Consider the following 18,000-nt stretch of genomic DNA (forward strand, 5'->3'; position numbering starts at 1 on the left):
CTGCTCTTCTGTTCCTGTTCTTCTTTGCCCAAGGTCAGTACAAATGCTTTGATCATTCTATACACTTATGTTCCAAAGCAAATGTAATATGAAACACTTGAAATAAAACAATAGAGTGGTATGTTTTTCTCTGGATTTTCTGAAGGTGTTGCAGGGAATTGTCAGTTGGCCACTTGGGTTTCATGATAGGCCCATAATGGCCTCGTGATCACACACTCATAATACCTAGGTTACTTGATAATGAGTGATACTGAGGAAGGGTCTGTCATGAGTAAAAACAGCTCATGGAAGGCCATGCCGTGCTACTGTAGTCACATTACACATGCTACAAATACCCCAGAGTGGCATTACTGGAAGTAAGACAGCCTGCGACACACTACGCTACTCTCCCCTAGGGAATAGACGCCTGTGAAGCCATGAATCAAGGTAAGATACTTTACATCCATGGTGCCTTGGAGAGTGGAAAGCTATGGTCTGTAAGTGTTCAGATTTCAGTGTGCTGTATACCTAAAATGCATGTAAATCTGTGAACTCTATTACCGTGAAAGACATTAACTGCGTTGCATTATTCATGAAAAGAATAATGATACAGTAAACTCTAGTGAAAAATAGCAGACATCAAACAGTACACAAAAGACAAAATCTATCATTTAATGTGTCTGCTATTTGATGTAGTTGTATGTACTTACAGAACAATATGCTGATCAAGTTTGGGTTTTTGGAGGCTTTTTGGGGTGGAATGATCCAACATTTATCACAATGATCCAACATTTAGCGCAATGATCCAACATTTAGCCCATTTTTCCAGGTTTACTGTTTTATTCATGAATACAATTAGACAAGTTGTGTTATCCAAAAAATGGGCAAGGCTAAATCGCAACATTTTCCACCATGACTGTCTGCATGTACTGTCACAGTAACTGTACACGGCCAGGGGACCCTGCTCCATGTGCTCCAGTAAACTGCTGTTTTCTCCTCCCTAACTGGGGAGATAGAGCGCTGCGACCTGCAGTGTCACACCAACAACACTGACCACCACACAGAGCTGAACGGTGTCGACCGTCTGCTGGTGAGGAGGGGCCAGCCGTTCTCCCTCACCCTGCAGCTGAGGCCAGGCAGCCAGCTCCCCAGCAGCTGCACACTCACAGCTCACACTGGTAGGCTGCTGGACACTCACATCTCACACTGGTAGGCTGCTGGACACTCACAGCTCACACTGGTAGGCTGCTGGACACTCACAGCTCACACTGGTAGGCTGCTGGACACTCACAGCTCACACTGGTAGGCTGCTGGACACTCACAGCTCACACTGGTAGGCTGCTGGACACTCACAGCTCACACTGGTAGGCTGCTGGACACTCACGGCTCACACTGGTAGGCTGCTGGACACTCACATCTCACACTGGTAGGCTGCTGGACACTCACAGCTCACACTGGTAGGCTGCTGGACACTCACAGCTCACACTGGTAGGCTGCTGGACACTCAAGGCCAACTGGCCCTACGACGTGACAACATAGGGGAGCCTGGTGTTCTATACATTCAGACAGACGTCTCTCTTTCTCTCCAGGACCTCTGCCCAGAGAAGAATCAGGCACCAAGGTCTCCTTTGGCCTGTCGGACTTCACCGTCAACACAGCCTGGAGTGCCTCCATCACCAGCCCCCCTGGGGACCCTGTCTCTCTGTCCATCTGTTCCTCCCCTGATGCCCCCATCGGTCTCTACTCCCTCAGCCTGGACCTGGGTCACAGTGTTCCCCTGGGCCAGTTCATCCTGCTCTTCAACCCCTGGTGTGCCCGTGAGTCCCGGCAAAGTGGCCCATTATATAAAAACAATATCCCAAATATCTAATGATGTATCAAACCTCCAGTAACTCATCTCTAGTCTTGCAGTACATAGACAGCTGCCTCATGTACAGTCTTCCTGGGCTTATTTTAGATTGTATGTAGATATCTGACGCTGGAGCATGTGTGTGTCTTGGCTGCAGGAGATGCTGTGTACATGAGCAGTGAGGAGAAGAGGCAGGAGTATGTGTTGGCCCAGGATGGACTGGTCTACAAGGGCTCTTCCACCAGGATCAAAGCCTATCCCTGGTTGTTTGGACAGGTATGTCACAACCACTGAATCAACATCGGTGTTCTCTGGATGTCATCCAGACGATCTTGAGGGAACAGAACCTCACACTGATACAGCCCTGAATCTCAAATACAGTCCTCAAGCAAGAGGTCACAAACAATACAACTTCTGTCTGTCTGTCTGTCTGTCTGTTTTTCCTGTCTGTCTCTCTCTCTGACCTGTCTCTCTCTCCCTTTCCTGTCTGTCTCTCTCTCTCTCTCTGAACTGTTTGTCTCTCTCTCTCTCTCTCTCTCTCTCTCTCTCTGACCTGTCTGTTTCTCTCTCTCTTTCTCTCTCTGACCTGTCTGTCTCTCTCTCTCTCTGAACTGTCTGTCTCTCTCTCTGACCTGTCTGTTTCTCTGTCTCTTTCTCTCCCTTTCCTGTCTGTCTCTCTCTCTCTGACCTGTCTGTCTCTCTCTCTCTCTCTTTCTCTCTCTGACCTGTCTGTCTCTTTCTCTCTCTGACCTGTCTGTCTGTCTCTCTCTCTGACCTGTCTGTCTCTCTCTCTCTCTCTGACCTGTCTGTCTCTCTCTTCTCTCACCATCCATAGTTTGAGACGGGCATCCTGGACATTTGTCTGAGGATCCTGGATGAGAATCCCAAGTTTGTGTCGGATGCAGACAAGGACTGTTCTGCCAGGAGGAACCCTGTCTATGTGACCAGGGTGATCAGTGCCATGGTAGGTGCTACCCTCCAGCCCTGTACTGTAGGGACCACCCACTAACATCATGGTGACTACCACTCATTCGCCACCCATTCATACTTTTATTGGTATTCAAAGATGCCACCACTTTAGCTCCAAAACGTTCAGATAACTTTGGTCTTATTTATGTAAGCATGACGTGAGAATGTATGTACTATCTCTCCATCTGGGTACAGCATGGATGCTGCCAGCCCCCCTCCACTCTCCCTCATATCTTCCCTTCCTGTTCCCTCTCTTGCTCCCAGGTCAACAGTCAGGATGACCGTGGGGTGCTGGTGGGCCAGTGGGGCGGAGACTACTCTGATGGGGTGCGTCCAACTCGCTGGACAGGAAGTGGTGCCATTCTGAGACAGTGGGCTGAGGGAGGGAGTGTCCGCTATGGACAGTGTTGGGTGTTTGCATCGGTTGCCTGCACAGGTATTATAACAGTCTCACCTTCCATGGGGCACACGGTATACTATATAGGTTTCAGAAGTTAAATATGGTTCTTGTCGTTCACCATTTCACCTTTGTAAACACTTTAAGATGTGTTTTTAATTCCATACTGTATGATATTGAAAAATAATTCCATGACATTTTACAATAGTGTGTTGTGATACTGCACTAAAGCCACCAGCTCCAGCAGTAGAATCTCTGTCTCCTAGCTGGTCTTAAGGTAACGCCAGCCAAGGGCTGTAGTATGTGTTATTTATAGATGAGTTTCTCCTTCATGTCTGCCTCTGGGCCTGTCTGTCACCCACTAGATGTCTTTATTGGTTTATCTCATTACGGTGAGAGTCAGGCTCTGTATCTCACGTGTTGAAGTGTGACTTGTGTGTATGTGTGTGGGTGTGTGCAGTCTCCCGGGCTCTGGGAATCCCCTGCCGCGTAGTCACTAACTTTGGATCAGCTCACGACAAGAACGCCAACCTGCTGATTGAGTTCCTGTATGACGAGGACGGAGAGGACATCTCAGCTGAGTCTGTCTGGTGAGGAAGGTGAACAGCTCTGGGTGGGAGGGAGACGTGCCGACTTCTTCCTCTGCGAACACAGTGTGCACGGCATGAGACTGGCTGACTCGCAAGAAAAACAAACCATCTAGTGTAAATGAACGTTCCAAAAACATTGTGCCCTTGCATCTCCGTTGGTCAGGAACTTCCATGTGTGGGTGGACAACTGGATGGTCCGTGCTGACCTGAGCCCAGAGTACAGTGGCTGGCAGGCCAGCGACCCCACACCCCAAGAGAAGAGTGAGGGTGAGTCGGGGATCCTGGGCCCCTGACAGCCAGCTCTTCTGCCTCCTGGACTGACCCTCCAAAAGCTTCCCTGCCAGCCCCTCAAAAGAACATCCCCCTCTAATGACACTGTGTGTGTGTTTGTCAGATGTGTACTGCTGTGGTCCCGTCCCCCTGAAGGGGTTGAGAGAGGGGGATCTGACCGTGAAGTACGACGCTCCGTTCGTGTTCGCGGAGGTGAACGCCGATGTGGTGGAGTACGTCCGCCTGACAGACGGGCGCATGGCCAGGATGGGCGGCTCCACCGCCAACGTGGGGCACCACATCAGTACCAAGGCTGTGGGCAGCGACGAGAGGCACGACATCACACACCAGTACAAGTACTCCGAAGGTAGCTAGGACACGCACACACACCCCTACACGATGACATCACACACCAGCACAAGTACCTCAAAGGTAGGTAGGACACACACACCTCAGCATGATGACATCATACACCAGCCCTGAGATTCCCAGTGTCCGTGCTGCTCTGTGTTTGTGCTGTTGGCCAGGCTCGGAGGAGGAGAGGCGGGTCTTCCAGAAGGCCAAGCACCACAACAAGCTTCTGCAGAAGGGGGAGGAGCCTGGCCTGCACATCAAGATCAAGCTCCCCCCAAACATGCTCGTGGGCGGGGATTATGACGTATCGGCGCGCGTCGTCAACAACCAAATGGAGGACAAGACGTGCCGCTTCCTGTTCACGGCACGCACCGTGTCGTACGACGGCAAGCTGGGCGCCGTCTGCGGTCACGCCTACGAGTCTAACCTGAAGGTCCTGAGTGGAGAGGGTGTGTATGGGTGTGGGCTCATTGGGGTGAGTGTGGTATTAGTGGACAGGGTGGGGGTCAAAAAGGAGTGTCCTGACCTCTGACCTTTAACCCTTTGCCCTGCAGAGAAGAGTGTTGTGCTGCGGCTGGAGTACTCGGTGTACGGTGAGAACTTGACCTCTGACAAACAGATCCTGCTGAAAGCCATCGTCATCGATCAGGCCGGCATGGACTTCCACAAGACCCAGAAGACTGTTGTCCTGGATAACCCAGACATAAACATACATGTAAGGACAGGCCTGGAGTAGAGGCAACCAAGGCTTTGTGAGAGATGAAGACAACCTAGACTCTAGCAGAAACCAGAAATCCTAGAAGAGGATTTCAGCAGAGAAAACGGGACATGCTAATTAGAACATTGAATATTGTGGCCTGAGTTCCATATGTGCTGACAGCTGTTTGGTTGTTCTTCCATAGATCCTGGGAGAACCCAGAGTGGGTCAACTTCTGAGTGCTGAAGTGTCTCTCCAGAACCCTCTCCCAGAAGCCCTGCAGAACTGCTGCTTCTCCCTGGAGGGAGCAGGTCTCACCGGAGCACACACCATCACACACATGTACGGCATAAGCACACAAACACACATGCAAGGGCATAGAACATGCATGACACTCACAACAAGGACACACCACACACATGTAGTACATGTGCACACACGTTATGTCACAGCTAGTTTGGCACACAGATTCTTGAGAGGATTCAAAGTATATTTAAAGCTACAAGGTCATGCGTGTGAACTCTAATTCTGCTCTCTCCTGCAGGGTTGGAACTCTGGGTCCTCAACAAGAAGCCAAGGTCAAAGTTGACTTCATTCCCACCAACGTTGGGCTCCACAAGCTCCTGGTGGACTTTGACAGTGACAAACTGAGCAACGTCAAAGGGTTCCTGAACATTGATGTCAAGGAGTGATATTCAAATGACAGATTGAACAAACCATACTTACCAGTCTGACGTCCCTCATAACCATTTTTATTTTATTCAGCTGAGCTGTCACATTACTAGACGTAATAAATAATAAAAGTCAGCCCACACACTGTTTGTTCCAATGGTTCCATTTTATTTGTTGCCACTGAATCACTTTTATTACTGAAAAAACCTACTGCAGCAGTAGTCTGTATGTGCAGAGAGAAACAGTAACCGGGTAAGAAAGATCTAAAGCCTACTGTCGGTCTAGCCAATAAGATGACCTGTTGCTGCCGCTTCTCCACACCATTGGCCAGCTCTGATCTGACAGATCAACTGGGCAGTGGTCCACACTGAGGAACTGGCTCTCTCAGATTGTCTTCCATTATAAAAACCATGACAGGAGTTGTCTATGGGCACCTGAGGATGAGACAGACTGACTGCAGTGAGAATACATGAGGTGGAGTAAGTGTGTCCGTCCCCCAGATCTGGGCCTGACAGTGCTTTGCTAGTTTGACAATTTTGGAACATGATGCAGGTATGCAGTCTGGCCCGACCCTCGTACCAGTTCAGTTCAGTTCGTCAACCCCCAACACTCTGTGGGTGAACGTGGATCTTCGAAGCGATGCTGTGGTACAGCCAAGTCAACAACAGGCCTCGGAGCCCTCCCACTGTCGAGTTCTAAACACGGTGGTGAGACGTGATTGGCTAACGAGAAGGATCCAGGACTGACCATCTGCTGTAACGTCTGGAGAACAATCCAGAAAAAGTCAGCTGACAGGCTGGAGGGTGGAGATATGGTACAATGTGCTCTGAAACATCTGTAATCTGATTGCTTGAGCTGGGATTATGGCAGACGGTTGGTAATAATATGGCTGAAACTTAACAATTGAATCCCCTTCCCCCTATGAACTCACAGCAGTCACACGATCAAAACACCCCCACCTCTCAAAAAAAAAAACACTTTCCATCAACAATACAAAGCTGCTTACATAAAACTGTTAACAGAAAGAGGATGCTTCCGTTTGGGGGAGGAGTCAGAGCGGATTACCAGGCAGGAGGAAACCCTTCCCTCCTCCTACTTCTTCTTCTTTATGAGTACAAACATGAACTATACTGTACTATGCTCTTTAGCTTAGCTTGGGTACTTCTCCCAACAGAGTGTTGAGTTTGCTGGCGTTGCTGCAGAGTAAAAACTAAAACAGGGCTTTGTGTCTTAGCTGGTGGCGCGGAATCTTCTACGACCATGGACCTTTTGGGAGATAGAACTCCTCTCCCACATAGTCTGGAAGGTAGGGGGTTAGGAGGGAGGGAGAAGGGGGGGGGGATTTCATTTCTGTCCCTAGGGGTCTAAAGTGGCCGGGGTTGAGAGTTGGCAGCCATGAGTGGGCCTGGCTGTGATGGGGGGGTGAGAGGGGTCTGGAGGGAAGGGGAGATGGAGACTGGTAGGACGCACCAGTCTCCTGGTGGAGGGGTAGGGGTTGGAGCAGGGTCAAGCTGGGCAGGGCTGGAGGGCGGGGCGGAGTGAGAGAGGAGGAGCCTCTGGGCTCAGTCGGTGGAGAAGAGGTCCCCGGCGGAGGGCAGGGGGGCCAGGCCTCCCGTCACGTTGGGGAGGAGGGACAGGTCCGGCAAACTCTGGATGTGGGACTTGAGCTCCTTCCTCACCTGCGTCACCCGCGCCAGCTTCTGTTTGTACTCCTGCAGGAGACGGGACACAACTCTTTAGTACACTCTCAGCTTCGACAGTTGAAGAGAAAGGGGAACTGAGGACGACTAAGAAACCCTCCGAAAAAGCTGGGTTTCTGAACGGTTCTGAACAGCTTTTCATGTCACGTTCGATACGCTTCTGCTTCTTGTTTCACGCAACACAACTTCGTCACGTTTACATTTTACACAGTACACGAAGCAGACCACATTTGTGTTTGCATTTTCCTTCTTTCCCTTTACACTACAGTACCCATCACTAACCAGGACTAATGAGTCTGCCAGCTGACAACAGCATCATGTACTCGGCTCAAAAACAGTCAAAGAAAAACTCTTGACAACTCAACACTTCCCCGGACAGAGGATGGGGCCTGAACATCTTCTCAAAACAAAATCACTTGGAACAAAATCACTGTGGGGAAAACCCAGTGGTGGTTTGCAGTGGAGCGTCGCTCAGACTGGCTCCAGGGTGGAGGCTGGTGGGCCAGGTGGGCAGCTCACCTCCAGCTTCTTTTCCCTCTCGGTCAGGGCCTCCTTCTGACAGCTGATGTAGTCTGTGAGCATGCGCGCCAGCTGCCTGCGGTCCTCCAGCTCGGCCGCCAGGCGCCCGTTGTACTCGGCCAGCAGCAGGCACGCCTCGTCCACGATCTTGGACAGCTTGTCTGCCGCCTCCTTGTCTAAACGCACGCGCAATCCCGCACACACAGACACACGCAAAAACGGAGACATTGAGTATTCCCTCTTCATGACGTGAATTCAGACTTGGCTCTACCAAGTTCTAGATTCTACATGTATTGTAGCGTTGTAAAAGACTGTGCTTGATTTACATGCCGTAGTGTCAGGTGCAGCTCTGAACTCATTCAAATTCTACTGGCAGTATTTGGAGGTGTTAAAGGAGGTGTGTTCTGGCCGGGTTCCGCTCAGGTCTTACCAGTGATCTTCTCCAGCAGAGACACGTCCTGGACCTCCTGGGGAAGCGAGGCGATTTTCTGACGCACAGCAGCGTCCCCCGAAGCTGCGTTCTCCAGGTCCTGCAGGGCCTTGACCAGCTCCTCCGTCTGGGGGAGGGGGACAGGGGCGGGGGACAGGTAGGAAGGATGAGGGGAGGGAGAGAGAGGACAAGATGAGTGAGACCAAGTGCCAAAGCACGAAGAAGACCGTCCGTCACATGTAGGTTGCTGGTGTCGTCTCCTACCAGCTGAGGCCCCGAGGCGTCGATCACGTGAGGAGAGCCGTGGCATCTGTAGTCATCGTCCTCCTCCTCCTCCTCCTCCTGAACCTTCTGGTAGGTCCGTTTCACAGGCTTCTTCTCCTCTAAGAGAAGATCAAAGAAGACTTTGTGAATCCCCAGGCTGGGAAATGAGGGTGTTACAAAGGCCGGGAGACAGGAGGAAATGGAGACATGAATACATTATGAAATAAATAATCATTAATACGATGGATAAATAGAAATGTAATATAATCATAAAAATAAACAAAACAATGTACAAAATTCACAATATTTCACGTTTTGGTTAAGGGAATTTAAAGTGTCCAAAGTAGTTTAACTTATGAAGTTAAAAAGTGTCAGGGTGAAGTGTCAGGGAGTCAGGTGGCTGAGCGGTTATGGAATCGGGCTAGTAATCCGAAGGTTGCCAGTTCGATTCCCGGTCATGCAAACTGACGTTGTGTCCTTGGGCAAGGCACTTCACCCTACTTGCCTCGGGGGAATGTCCCTGTACTTACTGTAAGTCGCTCTGGATAAGAGCGTCTGCTAAATGACTAAATGTAAATGTAAGTGTAATAGTCAACTATAAAGTGTGTAGTCCAAGGGTATATAAAAAAATAAAAATAAAAATAAATCTATAAATAACTCCAAAGTACAATAAAGGTTGAAGAGAAGAAAGGCTTCTTGCGCGAGGTACACGCATGCAGGGAGCGGCGACACAGGAGGGGTCAGTTGAAGAAACTCTTGCTCTACATGTATCCCATCCAGCTGTCCTTCCTCCAATGGCAGCCAGGAGCCGTGCTCCTCCACGTCAACGGTGACCTGGGAGCAAGTCCCAGTGCTCACCCCTGTCCTGGCCGGGTTGCTCTCAGGGGCAGTGGGGGAGGAGAGCTTGGTTCCTACTGTATTGTCCTCAGCAGCAAGGGGGGGCCTGTCCTGCTGTGCGTGCGGGGGTGGAGGTTCAGTCAAACTGGTTTTTCCACAGCTTTAGCTCCTCTACTCGTTCCTGGCTCGCCTCCATGGCTGATCTGATTGTTTACGTCCAGTCATCCTCTTCATCCCACCACATCTTGGAGCCGTTCATTTCTAGCGTGCCTCTTGCTGTTCTTGGCCTCCCTCAACTCGCTCCTCTTTTGGACTGACATAACCTCCTCTCTGTCTTCCCTCTTCTTCCTGTTGAGGAGGGCTTTTTATGTCCTTGTTGATACATGGCTCATTCTTCAGAAAGCAGCAGACAGTCTTGGCCTGCACAAGGCTGCACTGGGAGACATCCTCAACGTCCTCCACAGGTCCCAGTCTGGGCTCTGGAGACAGACCACACCTTCACAGTCCTGCTGGGGGGGGTTCTGTACACAGATAGGAAAGAGCACCTCCCTCGTACAGGCGAGCATCGTCACTCTGGTTTATGTGTCGCACGCGAGCCAAACGCGAGGGGCACAAAAGTCAAACTAAACTGAAACTGATCCAAAAAATCATCGAAAGTGATCAAAAAGTATAGAAAGAAGATAAAAAGATTGTCTGGTCATACTAGAACAAGGGAGAAAGTGGGAACATGGTGACAAGAGTTCCAGTTCAAAACTGCAGGTGCTACGGTCACACCTGCTCTCCAGGCGACACATTGTCGCCGGAGCAGCCGCAGCTTTCACAACACAGAGCAGCAAAGCAGCACGACAGCTAAAACTCCTGTCATCCAGGTACGTTTCTGTCTCCCACCTGCAGGTTTGGGGCTGTTGGAGTCCTCGATGGCCAGCTTCAGCTGCTGGATGAAGTCGGCCCTGTAGAGGGCCCTCTCCTGCCAGATGTTGAGGAGACGCTCCATAGGCCTCTTACAGCCATCATCTGCTTCTCTGCGGGGAGGAACACAGACATGTTCAAGATGAGCCTCTAGAACCATCCCTGTGCGGTAAACGCTACGAGCGTGTTGGCTGTTGAGGCACAACGAAACAATGGTCTAATATGGACATGGGAGGTTGAAGACAAGAAACTGCACTGCAGCAAGTACATCATGTCTAACTCCTGATCCAGACCATAATCATACCTGGCGACATGAGAGCAGGCGTCCACCAGAACTGTTTCAAAGTCTTTGGTGAACTCTGGACCTTTCTTCTTGCTGTTCTGAATCACATCATTAGCCAGGTACAGAAAGGTCAGCTTTCTGCTGCTTTTAGCTGTAAGACAGAACAACACACAATCAGTAAACAGTAACGGGCTATCTGTCTGGTCTATTTCTAATTGACTAATCCCATGTGTGGATTTTGATCATAAACAGTAGCCCTTACTACTTCTACTGAGGAAAAGACGCTTGGTGGATTCAATGTTGCGGATCTCACCTTTCTTTAGTTCTCTGTGCCATACTCGGACGATGAGGGACGAGTGTTTGCGATGATGGATAATCCACAGCGACAGCGTCTGGACGCTCTGCTGGGAGTTGCTGAGCTCAGACAGCTTCTTCTCCAAAGCAGACTCAGAGAAAGACGACATGGTGTTCCTGACCTCGTCACCCTACAGCCACTACCAAGATACCGTGACAACACAGCCACGAAATAAGTAATGTCATCAAAAACAAGACTTTCTGTCTCTCTTAGTTAGCTAGCTGACTGATTTGCCATGCTGCATGGACCAACCTTTTTTGTCTTGTTTATTCCAACTTTACCTTGGTGCAATAACTAGCTAACCTAAGTTGAAGATTATAGCTATTAATGAAATGTGCAGCCTCTAACTGATAGTTCGAAAACCTCCACGCACGTAGCGTTTGTTTACACAGAATTTGCTAGAAAGCTTGCAAGCCACAAGTACCCTACCAAGGCAAGCTAGGTAGCCTATATTTTTAGCTAGCCTGTTCGCTAACCTACTCACTGAAGTCTGTAACCCGAGTGGAACTCGAAAGTAGTTGTTTGTGTATCATGCAAAATCAGATGTTTATCAACCGATTCCCTTTGACAACACATGTGAATGCTGCAACCGAACTAAAACCACGCTTATTCGCAAACTAGCTAGTAGCTAGATAAAGCAAACGCTAACCCACCAGAAACTCCTTCAAAGATGGCTGATTGACCTTTCAACTGAAGCAGGTACGTCGCGGATTCATGACGACATAAACAAGCGACTGTTGACAGTTCACAGCAGGGTACATGTGCAGCGTTATTCTGCTCAAGTTAGTGAAATGTATTCCCCATGAAGTAGATATCGCCACTATCGATCAATAAATAACGGTATGTTTATTTTCATTATATCGCTCTTCATGTTAGCTTATTGCATGTCCAGGCACGTGGAAAAACAACAATAAATATCATCATCATAAACACGACAATTTAGCAAACATACCTTAGGCAGAAATCAAATTTTGTCCTCAAAATTCAGCAAGCTATGCTGGTTCAAGCGGATGAATTTAGCTATCATACCCCTCTCAACAGCCTTGCATTATAGACGTCTCCCGTTCTCTTTTGGTTTCAGGGGAACGACGTCAGTAGATCTGGCGCAGCATGGCCCAGATCAACGACCCCAAGATAGCCTTTGCGTACCTTCGTCCCGCCTGCGTGCTTTTGACCCGTCAGCCCAGTGTCGCCAATGTGGAGACACTGGGCGGCCAGCTGAGAGACGTCGATGACGCCACGCTGCAGCAGCTGCAGGACTATGTTCTCTTCCCGCTTCGGTTTGTCCTAAAGCAGCCGGCCCCGCGTAAAGATGGGCTGGTGGAGGCCGTGGCTGAGGCTATGGCATACCTCCTGGAAACCACCTGTGTCCAGAGCTGGGACACTTTGCGGGACCTGCTCTCTGAGCTCTGCCTCTGCCTCTGCTCCCCAACTGACCCCGGCAAGCCTGCGCCAGCCACTTCAGAAGAGGTGAGGGTCGCGGTGCTACGGTGTCTGGACGCTCTGCTACACGCTGCCTACGGAGACATTGTGTTCAGGCTGTTTGAGCCCAGCATGCTGCCTGGCCTGGGGGCAGCCATCTCCCTGCTGCTGGCCCTGGGGGAGCAGGACAAGTCCAGAGGGGTGCAGGTTGCTGCCCTCAGGTGCCTGCAGGCGCTGACCCTGCGGTGCGACTGTCCCCAGGACCATGTGGAAGTGTCAGGGGAGGAGGCCCGCGTCCTGGGCAGCACCCTGGCCTCTTTCCTGCCGGGCATCACCATGGCTCTAACCCGGATCGTCTCCGGAGACATGAGGCAGGGCCACGCAGTCACAGCCAGGGCCCTCAGGCTGTGGTCCAGGATGGTGGGGCTGGTGCTGGCTGACAGCCAGCTGCAGGGGGCTGGGGCGGATGCCAGGCCAGGGCTGGAGTTGGGCCGGGTGGGGGAGCTGATGGTCCAGAGGACGGAAGACTGGGTGAGAGGAACGTCAGGGAGACTGGCTCTGCTGCTGAGGAAGATCATCTCCTGCTGCTCGGCCCACCAGCACTGGAGGGTGAGGCTGGAGCTGGTGGACATGGCCGACCACCTGTTGGCCAACTGTAGTGTTTCCCTGGGAGAGTGTGTGGGCTCCCTGCTGGAGACCCTGGTCGGGGGGGTGAATGACGAGGAGGCCAGGGTGAGGGAGAGATGTGAGGCCGCGCTCCGGGGAGTGGCGGGGAGGAGCCAGGGCTGTGGGCGGGGTCAGACCTTCAGTGACGTCCTATCAGAGAGCCTCCACAGCCTGGCCACCTCGCTGCCTCGGCTCATGAGGACGTCGGATGACCAGCGCAAGCTGTTCATCCTCAATGTGTTCCTGGGCTACCTGAAGGTACACGAACGTGCACACACACACACACACACACACACTCTACACATCTTCACTACATACCTCTTGTCTGTTTCTACATGACATATTGTTATGGAATTACAGTCCTTAAAGGCACAAAGCACATTTCTTCCCCTGTCTAATCTTAACCTCTCCTCTCCCTTCTCCTGTGTACAGGTGCTGGGTCCGGCTGTGTGTGTGGTGCTGGCCTCTGCCACTCACCTCCAGCGCGTCTCCCAGGCGCTCCTGCAGGTTCTGGAGCTGGACGTCACCGACGTCCGCATCGTAGAGGAGCGGAGCCAGCGCGTCGCCATGGAGACAGACGCCGCGGGGACGAGCGTTGTCGCGCCCTCTCAGAGGAAACACTTCCTGTACTTCACGGATGAGCGGATCTTTGCCATACTGGTCGAGATATGCTGGATGCTGGGTTACCATGGCGATGTCTACCTGCTGACGGACCACTTCCTGGATCGGTACCGGGAGTCGCAGGCGTACAGGAAGCAGGCGGCGCTGGTCCTGAAGGAGCTGGTGGCCGGGGCTGCCGGGATGGGGGTGGGGAGGAGCTGGGGGGGTCAGGGGGAGGAGGCGGAGGGGCAGGGCTACGCCCCTAATCTAGAGGAACTGAGGGCGGTGGTGGGGACCATCATAGAGGAGTACACCAGCCTGGCCAACTGGCACCTGGCCACCAGCCAGGAAACAGACTCAGATCCAGACAAGCAGGACCAGCATGGAAGCCCCAGACTCCTCTCCATATCCAGCCATGCTGACAGACGCCCCCTCCAGCTCCAGCTCGTAAATGGGTCTGGAGCGGCTCCCATCCAGCTGGGGCCCCGGGCCCCCACAGTCCACCAGCTGAACAGCAACATCTGGCAGCTCTGCCTGCAGCTGGAGGGGATCGGCTGCTTCGCCCAGGCCCTGGGCCCCGCCTTCCGTCCGCTGCTGATGACATCGCTGTACTCTGTGCTGGAGAAGGCAGGGGAGGAGTCGGTGCTGGTGAGCCAGGCGGCGCTGGGCGCCATGTGGGCGGCGTCTGAGGCCTGCGGCTACGGCTCCTTGACGGAGCTGATCAACGCCAACGCCGACTACCTGGTGAACGACGTGTCGCTCAACCTGCAGAGGCTGGCTCTGCACCCGCAGGTAGGGCCCATGGACACGTCAGAACAGTGCTTACAGCAAAACAGGAACTTGACAGTTCTGTCTGTTAGTTAGAATATCTCTGCACATAGAAGGTATCTGAGACTTTGTCGTGCATGACTGTCAACGTGAACATGCTTGAACGGTCCCCAGGCCCCCCGGGTGCTGTCCGTCATGTTCCTCCACTCTGACCCCAGCCTGCTGCCCCTGCTGGGGGACCTGGTGCAGGACCTGCTGCTGGCCCTGGACCTCAGCTACGACCACAGAGCCCCCCTGTTCTGCTGCGTGCTGCACAGCCTCCTCAAGGCCCTGGGTGAGGACACACGGACAGGAGCCCTGGACAATGTTACTGCTGTACCCTCTTAGCCGAACCACGTCTGCCTCTTATACCCTGTTTGGCGCCAATCATGTTTTTGCTGATTCAAAGTAGAGCCAGGATAGTGAATACATGATGATGAGAGTCAGCATGAAACCTCATATCAGTAGAGATTAAAGTTGGGTTAGAGACTAACATAGCTTATAACACCAGCAGATTACAATCCCAGTCCTAGTCCATAACCCTGCTATCTGCCCCCAGCCCGATGGTTCCCCTCAACCAGAGGAGGGACCGCCGAACCAAACAGAACCAAGATGGCGTCTGAGGACCAGGAAGTTCTGGACGTGCGTCACTTCCTGCAGGACTACCAGAGACAGAAGCAGCTGGCAGAGGGCACCTGGGGGGAGGAGGAGGAGGCTGGGGAAACGGAGCTCCCAGGTAGCAGGGAACTGTAGTCTGGAGGGGGAGACGTACAGTACACCATCAGGGTTGTGGGCTTGATTCCTTCATGGGCCACATATATGATGTAGTATCTAATTGATTACGGTGTTTTGGATGGAACCATGTCAACGACCCGTGTGCAGGCCCATATATCTATGCGGTGTCACCGACACAGTATTGAAATAAGATCGTGAAGTTGCACTGAGGTAGAAGAGGCTGCGCAAGACGTGTATATTTATCAACGGGATCCTTGGTTGCCGTGTGATTTGGTGTTGTCTTCTAGACCCTTCAGTTGCTACGGAGACAGAGACAGAGGGTCCTGACGTGAAGGCGGAGCTGCCGGCCCACCTGGCCATCGCTAAAGATGTCATGGTGCGCTGCACCCACCTGCTCTCCCATCCCAGCCTCAGGCTCAGGCTCAAGGTGTGTGTGCTCCTGGAGGTGGATGGAGGGGTGTGGAGGTATTCAGGTTTGCATATAACAGTGTGTGTGTGTGTGTGTGTGTGTGTGTTGCAGGTGCTGGACATCTTGGAGCTGTGTGTGTGTGTGCTGAGTGAGAGGGAGGACGAGTTACTGCCCATGGCCCACCGCTGCTGGCACCCCCTCCTGTTGAGACTCACTACAGATGATCCCCTGGCCGTCCTCAGAGCCTTCAGGGTAGCTACCTGGCCCTAACCATCGTCTAAACCCCTAATCCCACCGTAATGCAGTGGGATTCTTGAATGGGCGTATGCATTGAATGGGGTGTCAATTCAGCCGCTCATGTGCATTTGCGTGTGTCCTCCAGGTGCTGTGTACGCTGGGGGAGACTTGCGGGGATTTCCTGAGGAAGCGGGTGTCGAAGGAGGTGCTTCCCAAACTGACAAGCTCGCTGACCAATCAGGCTCCAGTCAGTGCCAGGGCGGGGCCAATCTACAGCCATACCCTTGCCTACAAGCTGCAGCTGGCTGTGCTGCAGGGGCTGGGGTCCCTCTGCCTTAGACTAGACCTGGGTAGGTCACACACACACAAACACACTCTTCTCACACTAGAGCTGGAAAAGCGATATGCCCCCTCTGCACCACTAGGTGTCAGGCTCCAACTGGTTCAACAGAGCTTGTTCTGTCCCCCAGAATGTATGGGAGGGTGTGTAGCAATGTCCCCCACAAGACAAGCAGCTCCCAGGGGACTGGAGCTGGAAATATGCCGATATAGGGAGTTGGAGGGAGGAAGAGAAAGAAAGAGAATGGGAAGGGGGAGGGGGGGTGCTAGATTATATATTATGGTTTGGGGGCATTACACTGTGTTGGAGTTGCCATGGTTATGAAACGTACCCAGGGAGAAAGAGAGGAAGAGGTGGAGAGATTGAGGGAGGGAGGGAAGCAGGCTGTTCCCCTGACTGCTATTACCCTGCTCCACTACAGCTCCGTTCAGCCAGTTCCTCTCTCCTTTCTCTGTTCTCCTCTCTTATCGCTCTCTCTTTTCATCGGAGCTTAGAGACAGACATGACTGTTATACACTCAATAAATGTGATAAAGCAATAAATGTGATATTCAGGATATCATGTATGTCCCTGTTTGTTGGTACTTACTGTTACCACATACTGTATATGTGTGTGTGTGTGTGTGTGCGCGTGTGTGTGTTTTCATGCACAGGTGAATCCGACCTGAACTCAGTGTGTGAAGCCTGTCTTCCATACTTGAGCTGCAGACAGCCAGCTAAACTACAGGACGCCTGTCTCAGGTAAACCTGGAGGTGGCTGCATCAAAGTGATCAGATGAACAGACCGACCTCATGATACCCTTAGTCATACTCACCAGTGGAATTAACTCTCCCCTCCTTTCCTCCCATCCCTCGTTCATCTCCCTTCGTCTGTCCTTCATCCCTCTCTCCTCTCCTCCTGCGCAGTGTGTTCCGTCAGCTGACCCAAGTCGACCCGGACGCTCTGTGGTTGACCCTGAATGAGCTCCACTGCCCACACTCCTACACCCCACCCCACCCTGACCTCGAGCCTGTCGTACTGAGTGGGCAGGGCAGTGCGAGGAACGAGTTCACCGACAACGTCCTCAGACTATTGGAAGAATTTGACTTACCTCAGAAACACCTGTGAACCAGCCAGGAGCAGTTATGAGGAACTCTGATTATGATTGGCTGGTAGCTTTGTTTTGTGGAGCTGGTCGATTCTAACAAATAACACAAAGTGTACAGTATCTCCACTTTCCTTTCTGAATGTAAAATATGATGTAATGCAAATGAATATTACTCTGAAATAATACAATCATTTTCTTGACCTTGTTAATGCCAAAGTAACTGTAACACACAAAGTACTCCGCACCCCCCCCCCCCCCCCTCATGTTGTGGCATCACAATGGATGCTGCCCCCCCCCCCCATGTTGTGACATCATAACGGATGCTGGCTCTTGGGAGGCAGGAAGCCTGGCTGCCAGGTGTGTTCTGTGTTTAGCCAGCTAGCGTTTAATCTCTGACATACTCAGCCATTTATCCTGCTGCCAGCTCCTCCCCATAGCATCATTACTCACTGGCAGGGTGGGCTGTGGCAGCCTTTATACACACACTCACACACAGACACACAGGCTCATACTGACGATAGTAGATACAAGTTGATTTAAGCCCATATGCAAGTCCCATTCACAGCATACAGAGCCATGCACACACAGACAGCTCCATTCACCCAGCACAGGCCTGTAACACC

The 18,000-nt window shown here is 51.9% G+C and overlaps 3 protein-coding genes across 6 annotated transcripts; 2 read left to right on the forward strand and 1 right to left on the reverse strand.

Moving 5' to 3' along the window:
• The first annotated feature begins 6 nt into the window (after nt 1-6).
• tgm2a (transglutaminase 2, C polypeptide A) lies at nt 7-5,922 on the forward strand. Its single transcript, XM_062458667.1, has 13 exons — nt 7-33; nt 341-426; nt 1,569-1,796; nt 1,986-2,104; nt 2,664-2,792; nt 3,062-3,233; nt 3,655-3,784; nt 3,948-4,051; nt 4,179-4,421; nt 4,582-4,857; nt 4,963-5,123; nt 5,311-5,447; nt 5,650-5,922. Exons 2-13 carry the CDS (start codon nt 417-419, stop codon nt 5,795-5,797), a joined length of 1,857 nt encoding a protein of 618 aa, XP_062314651.1. The 5' UTR covers nt 7-33; nt 341-416; the 3' UTR covers nt 5,798-5,922.
• On the reverse strand, nt 5,855-12,169 carry rprd1b (regulation of nuclear pre-mRNA domain containing 1B). Of its 3 annotated transcripts, none has more exons than XM_062458671.1 (8): nt 12,027-12,169; nt 11,033-11,213; nt 10,741-10,870; nt 10,416-10,549; nt 8,691-8,809; nt 8,427-8,553; nt 7,997-8,172; nt 5,855-7,489 (listed from the first exon to the last, which is right to left on the reverse strand). In XM_062458671.1, exons 2-8 carry the CDS (start codon nt 11,181-11,183, stop codon nt 7,340-7,342), a joined length of 987 nt encoding a protein of 328 aa, XP_062314655.1. In that variant the 5' UTR covers nt 11,184-11,213; nt 12,027-12,169; the 3' UTR covers nt 5,855-7,339. The 3 variants fall into 3 exon arrangements, with proteins under 3 accessions (XP_062314655.1, XP_062314654.1, XP_062314653.1); XM_062458670.1 differs by lacking the exon at nt 12,027-12,169 and adding an exon at nt 11,728-11,814; XM_062458669.1 differs by lacking the exon at nt 12,027-12,169 and adding an exon at nt 11,327-11,759.
• tti1 (TELO2 interacting protein 1) lies at nt 11,576-17,565 on the forward strand. 2 transcript variants are annotated; one of them, XM_062458665.1, is made up of 10 exons: nt 11,576-11,773; nt 12,156-13,420; nt 13,595-14,554; nt 14,705-14,864; nt 15,129-15,305; nt 15,592-15,731; nt 15,825-15,965; nt 16,096-16,300; nt 16,943-17,030; nt 17,196-17,565. In XM_062458665.1, exons 2-10 carry the CDS (start codon nt 12,185-12,187, stop codon nt 17,395-17,397), a joined length of 3,309 nt encoding a protein of 1,102 aa, XP_062314649.1. In that variant the 5' UTR covers nt 11,576-11,773; nt 12,156-12,184; the 3' UTR covers nt 17,398-17,565. The 2 variants fall into 2 exon arrangements, with proteins under 2 accessions (XP_062314649.1, XP_062314650.1); XM_062458666.1 differs by lacking the exon at nt 11,576-11,773 and adding an exon at nt 11,780-11,914.
• Nucleotides 17,566-18,000: the final 435 nt, after the last annotated feature.

The sequence above is a fragment of the Osmerus eperlanus genome, chromosome 4 (assembly GCF_963692335.1).
Source record: "Osmerus eperlanus chromosome 4, fOsmEpe2.1, whole genome shotgun sequence".
Taxonomy (NCBI): Eukaryota; Metazoa; Chordata; class Actinopteri; order Osmeriformes; family Osmeridae; genus Osmerus; species Osmerus eperlanus.

Coding starts and splice junctions, on each gene's coding strand:
- tti1 (XM_062458665.1), top strand. CDS start 12,185: ATGGCCCAGATCAACGACCCCAAGATAGCCTTTGCGTACCTTCGTCCC. Junction 13,421..13,594: donor TGTTCCTGGGCTACCTGAAG/GTACACGAACGT, acceptor TCCTGTGTACAG/GTGCTGGGTCCGGCTGTGTG. Junction 14,555..14,704: donor GGCTGGCTCTGCACCCGCAG/GTAGGGCCCATG, acceptor AACGGTCCCCAG/GCCCCCCGGGTGCTGTCCGT.
- tgm2a (XM_062458667.1), top strand. Junction 1,797..1,985: donor CTTCAACCCCTGGTGTGCCC/GTGAGTCCCGGC, acceptor TCTTGGCTGCAG/GAGATGCTGTGTACATGAGC. Junction 3,785..3,947: donor ATCTCAGCTGAGTCTGTCTG/GTGAGGAAGGTG, acceptor TCCGTTGGTCAG/GAACTTCCATGTGTGGGTGG.
- rprd1b (XM_062458671.1), bottom strand. CDS start 11,183: ATGTCGTCTTTCTCTGAGTCTGCTTTGGAGAAGAAGCTGTCTGAGCTC. Junction 8,810..10,415: donor CAACAGCCCCAAACCTGCAG/GTGGGAGACAGA, acceptor ATCTTCTCTTAG/AGGAGAAGAAGCCTGTGAAA. Junction 8,173..8,426: donor TCTGCTGGAGAAGATCACTG/GTAAGACCTGAG, acceptor GCGTGCGTTTAG/ACAAGGAGGCGGCAGACAAG.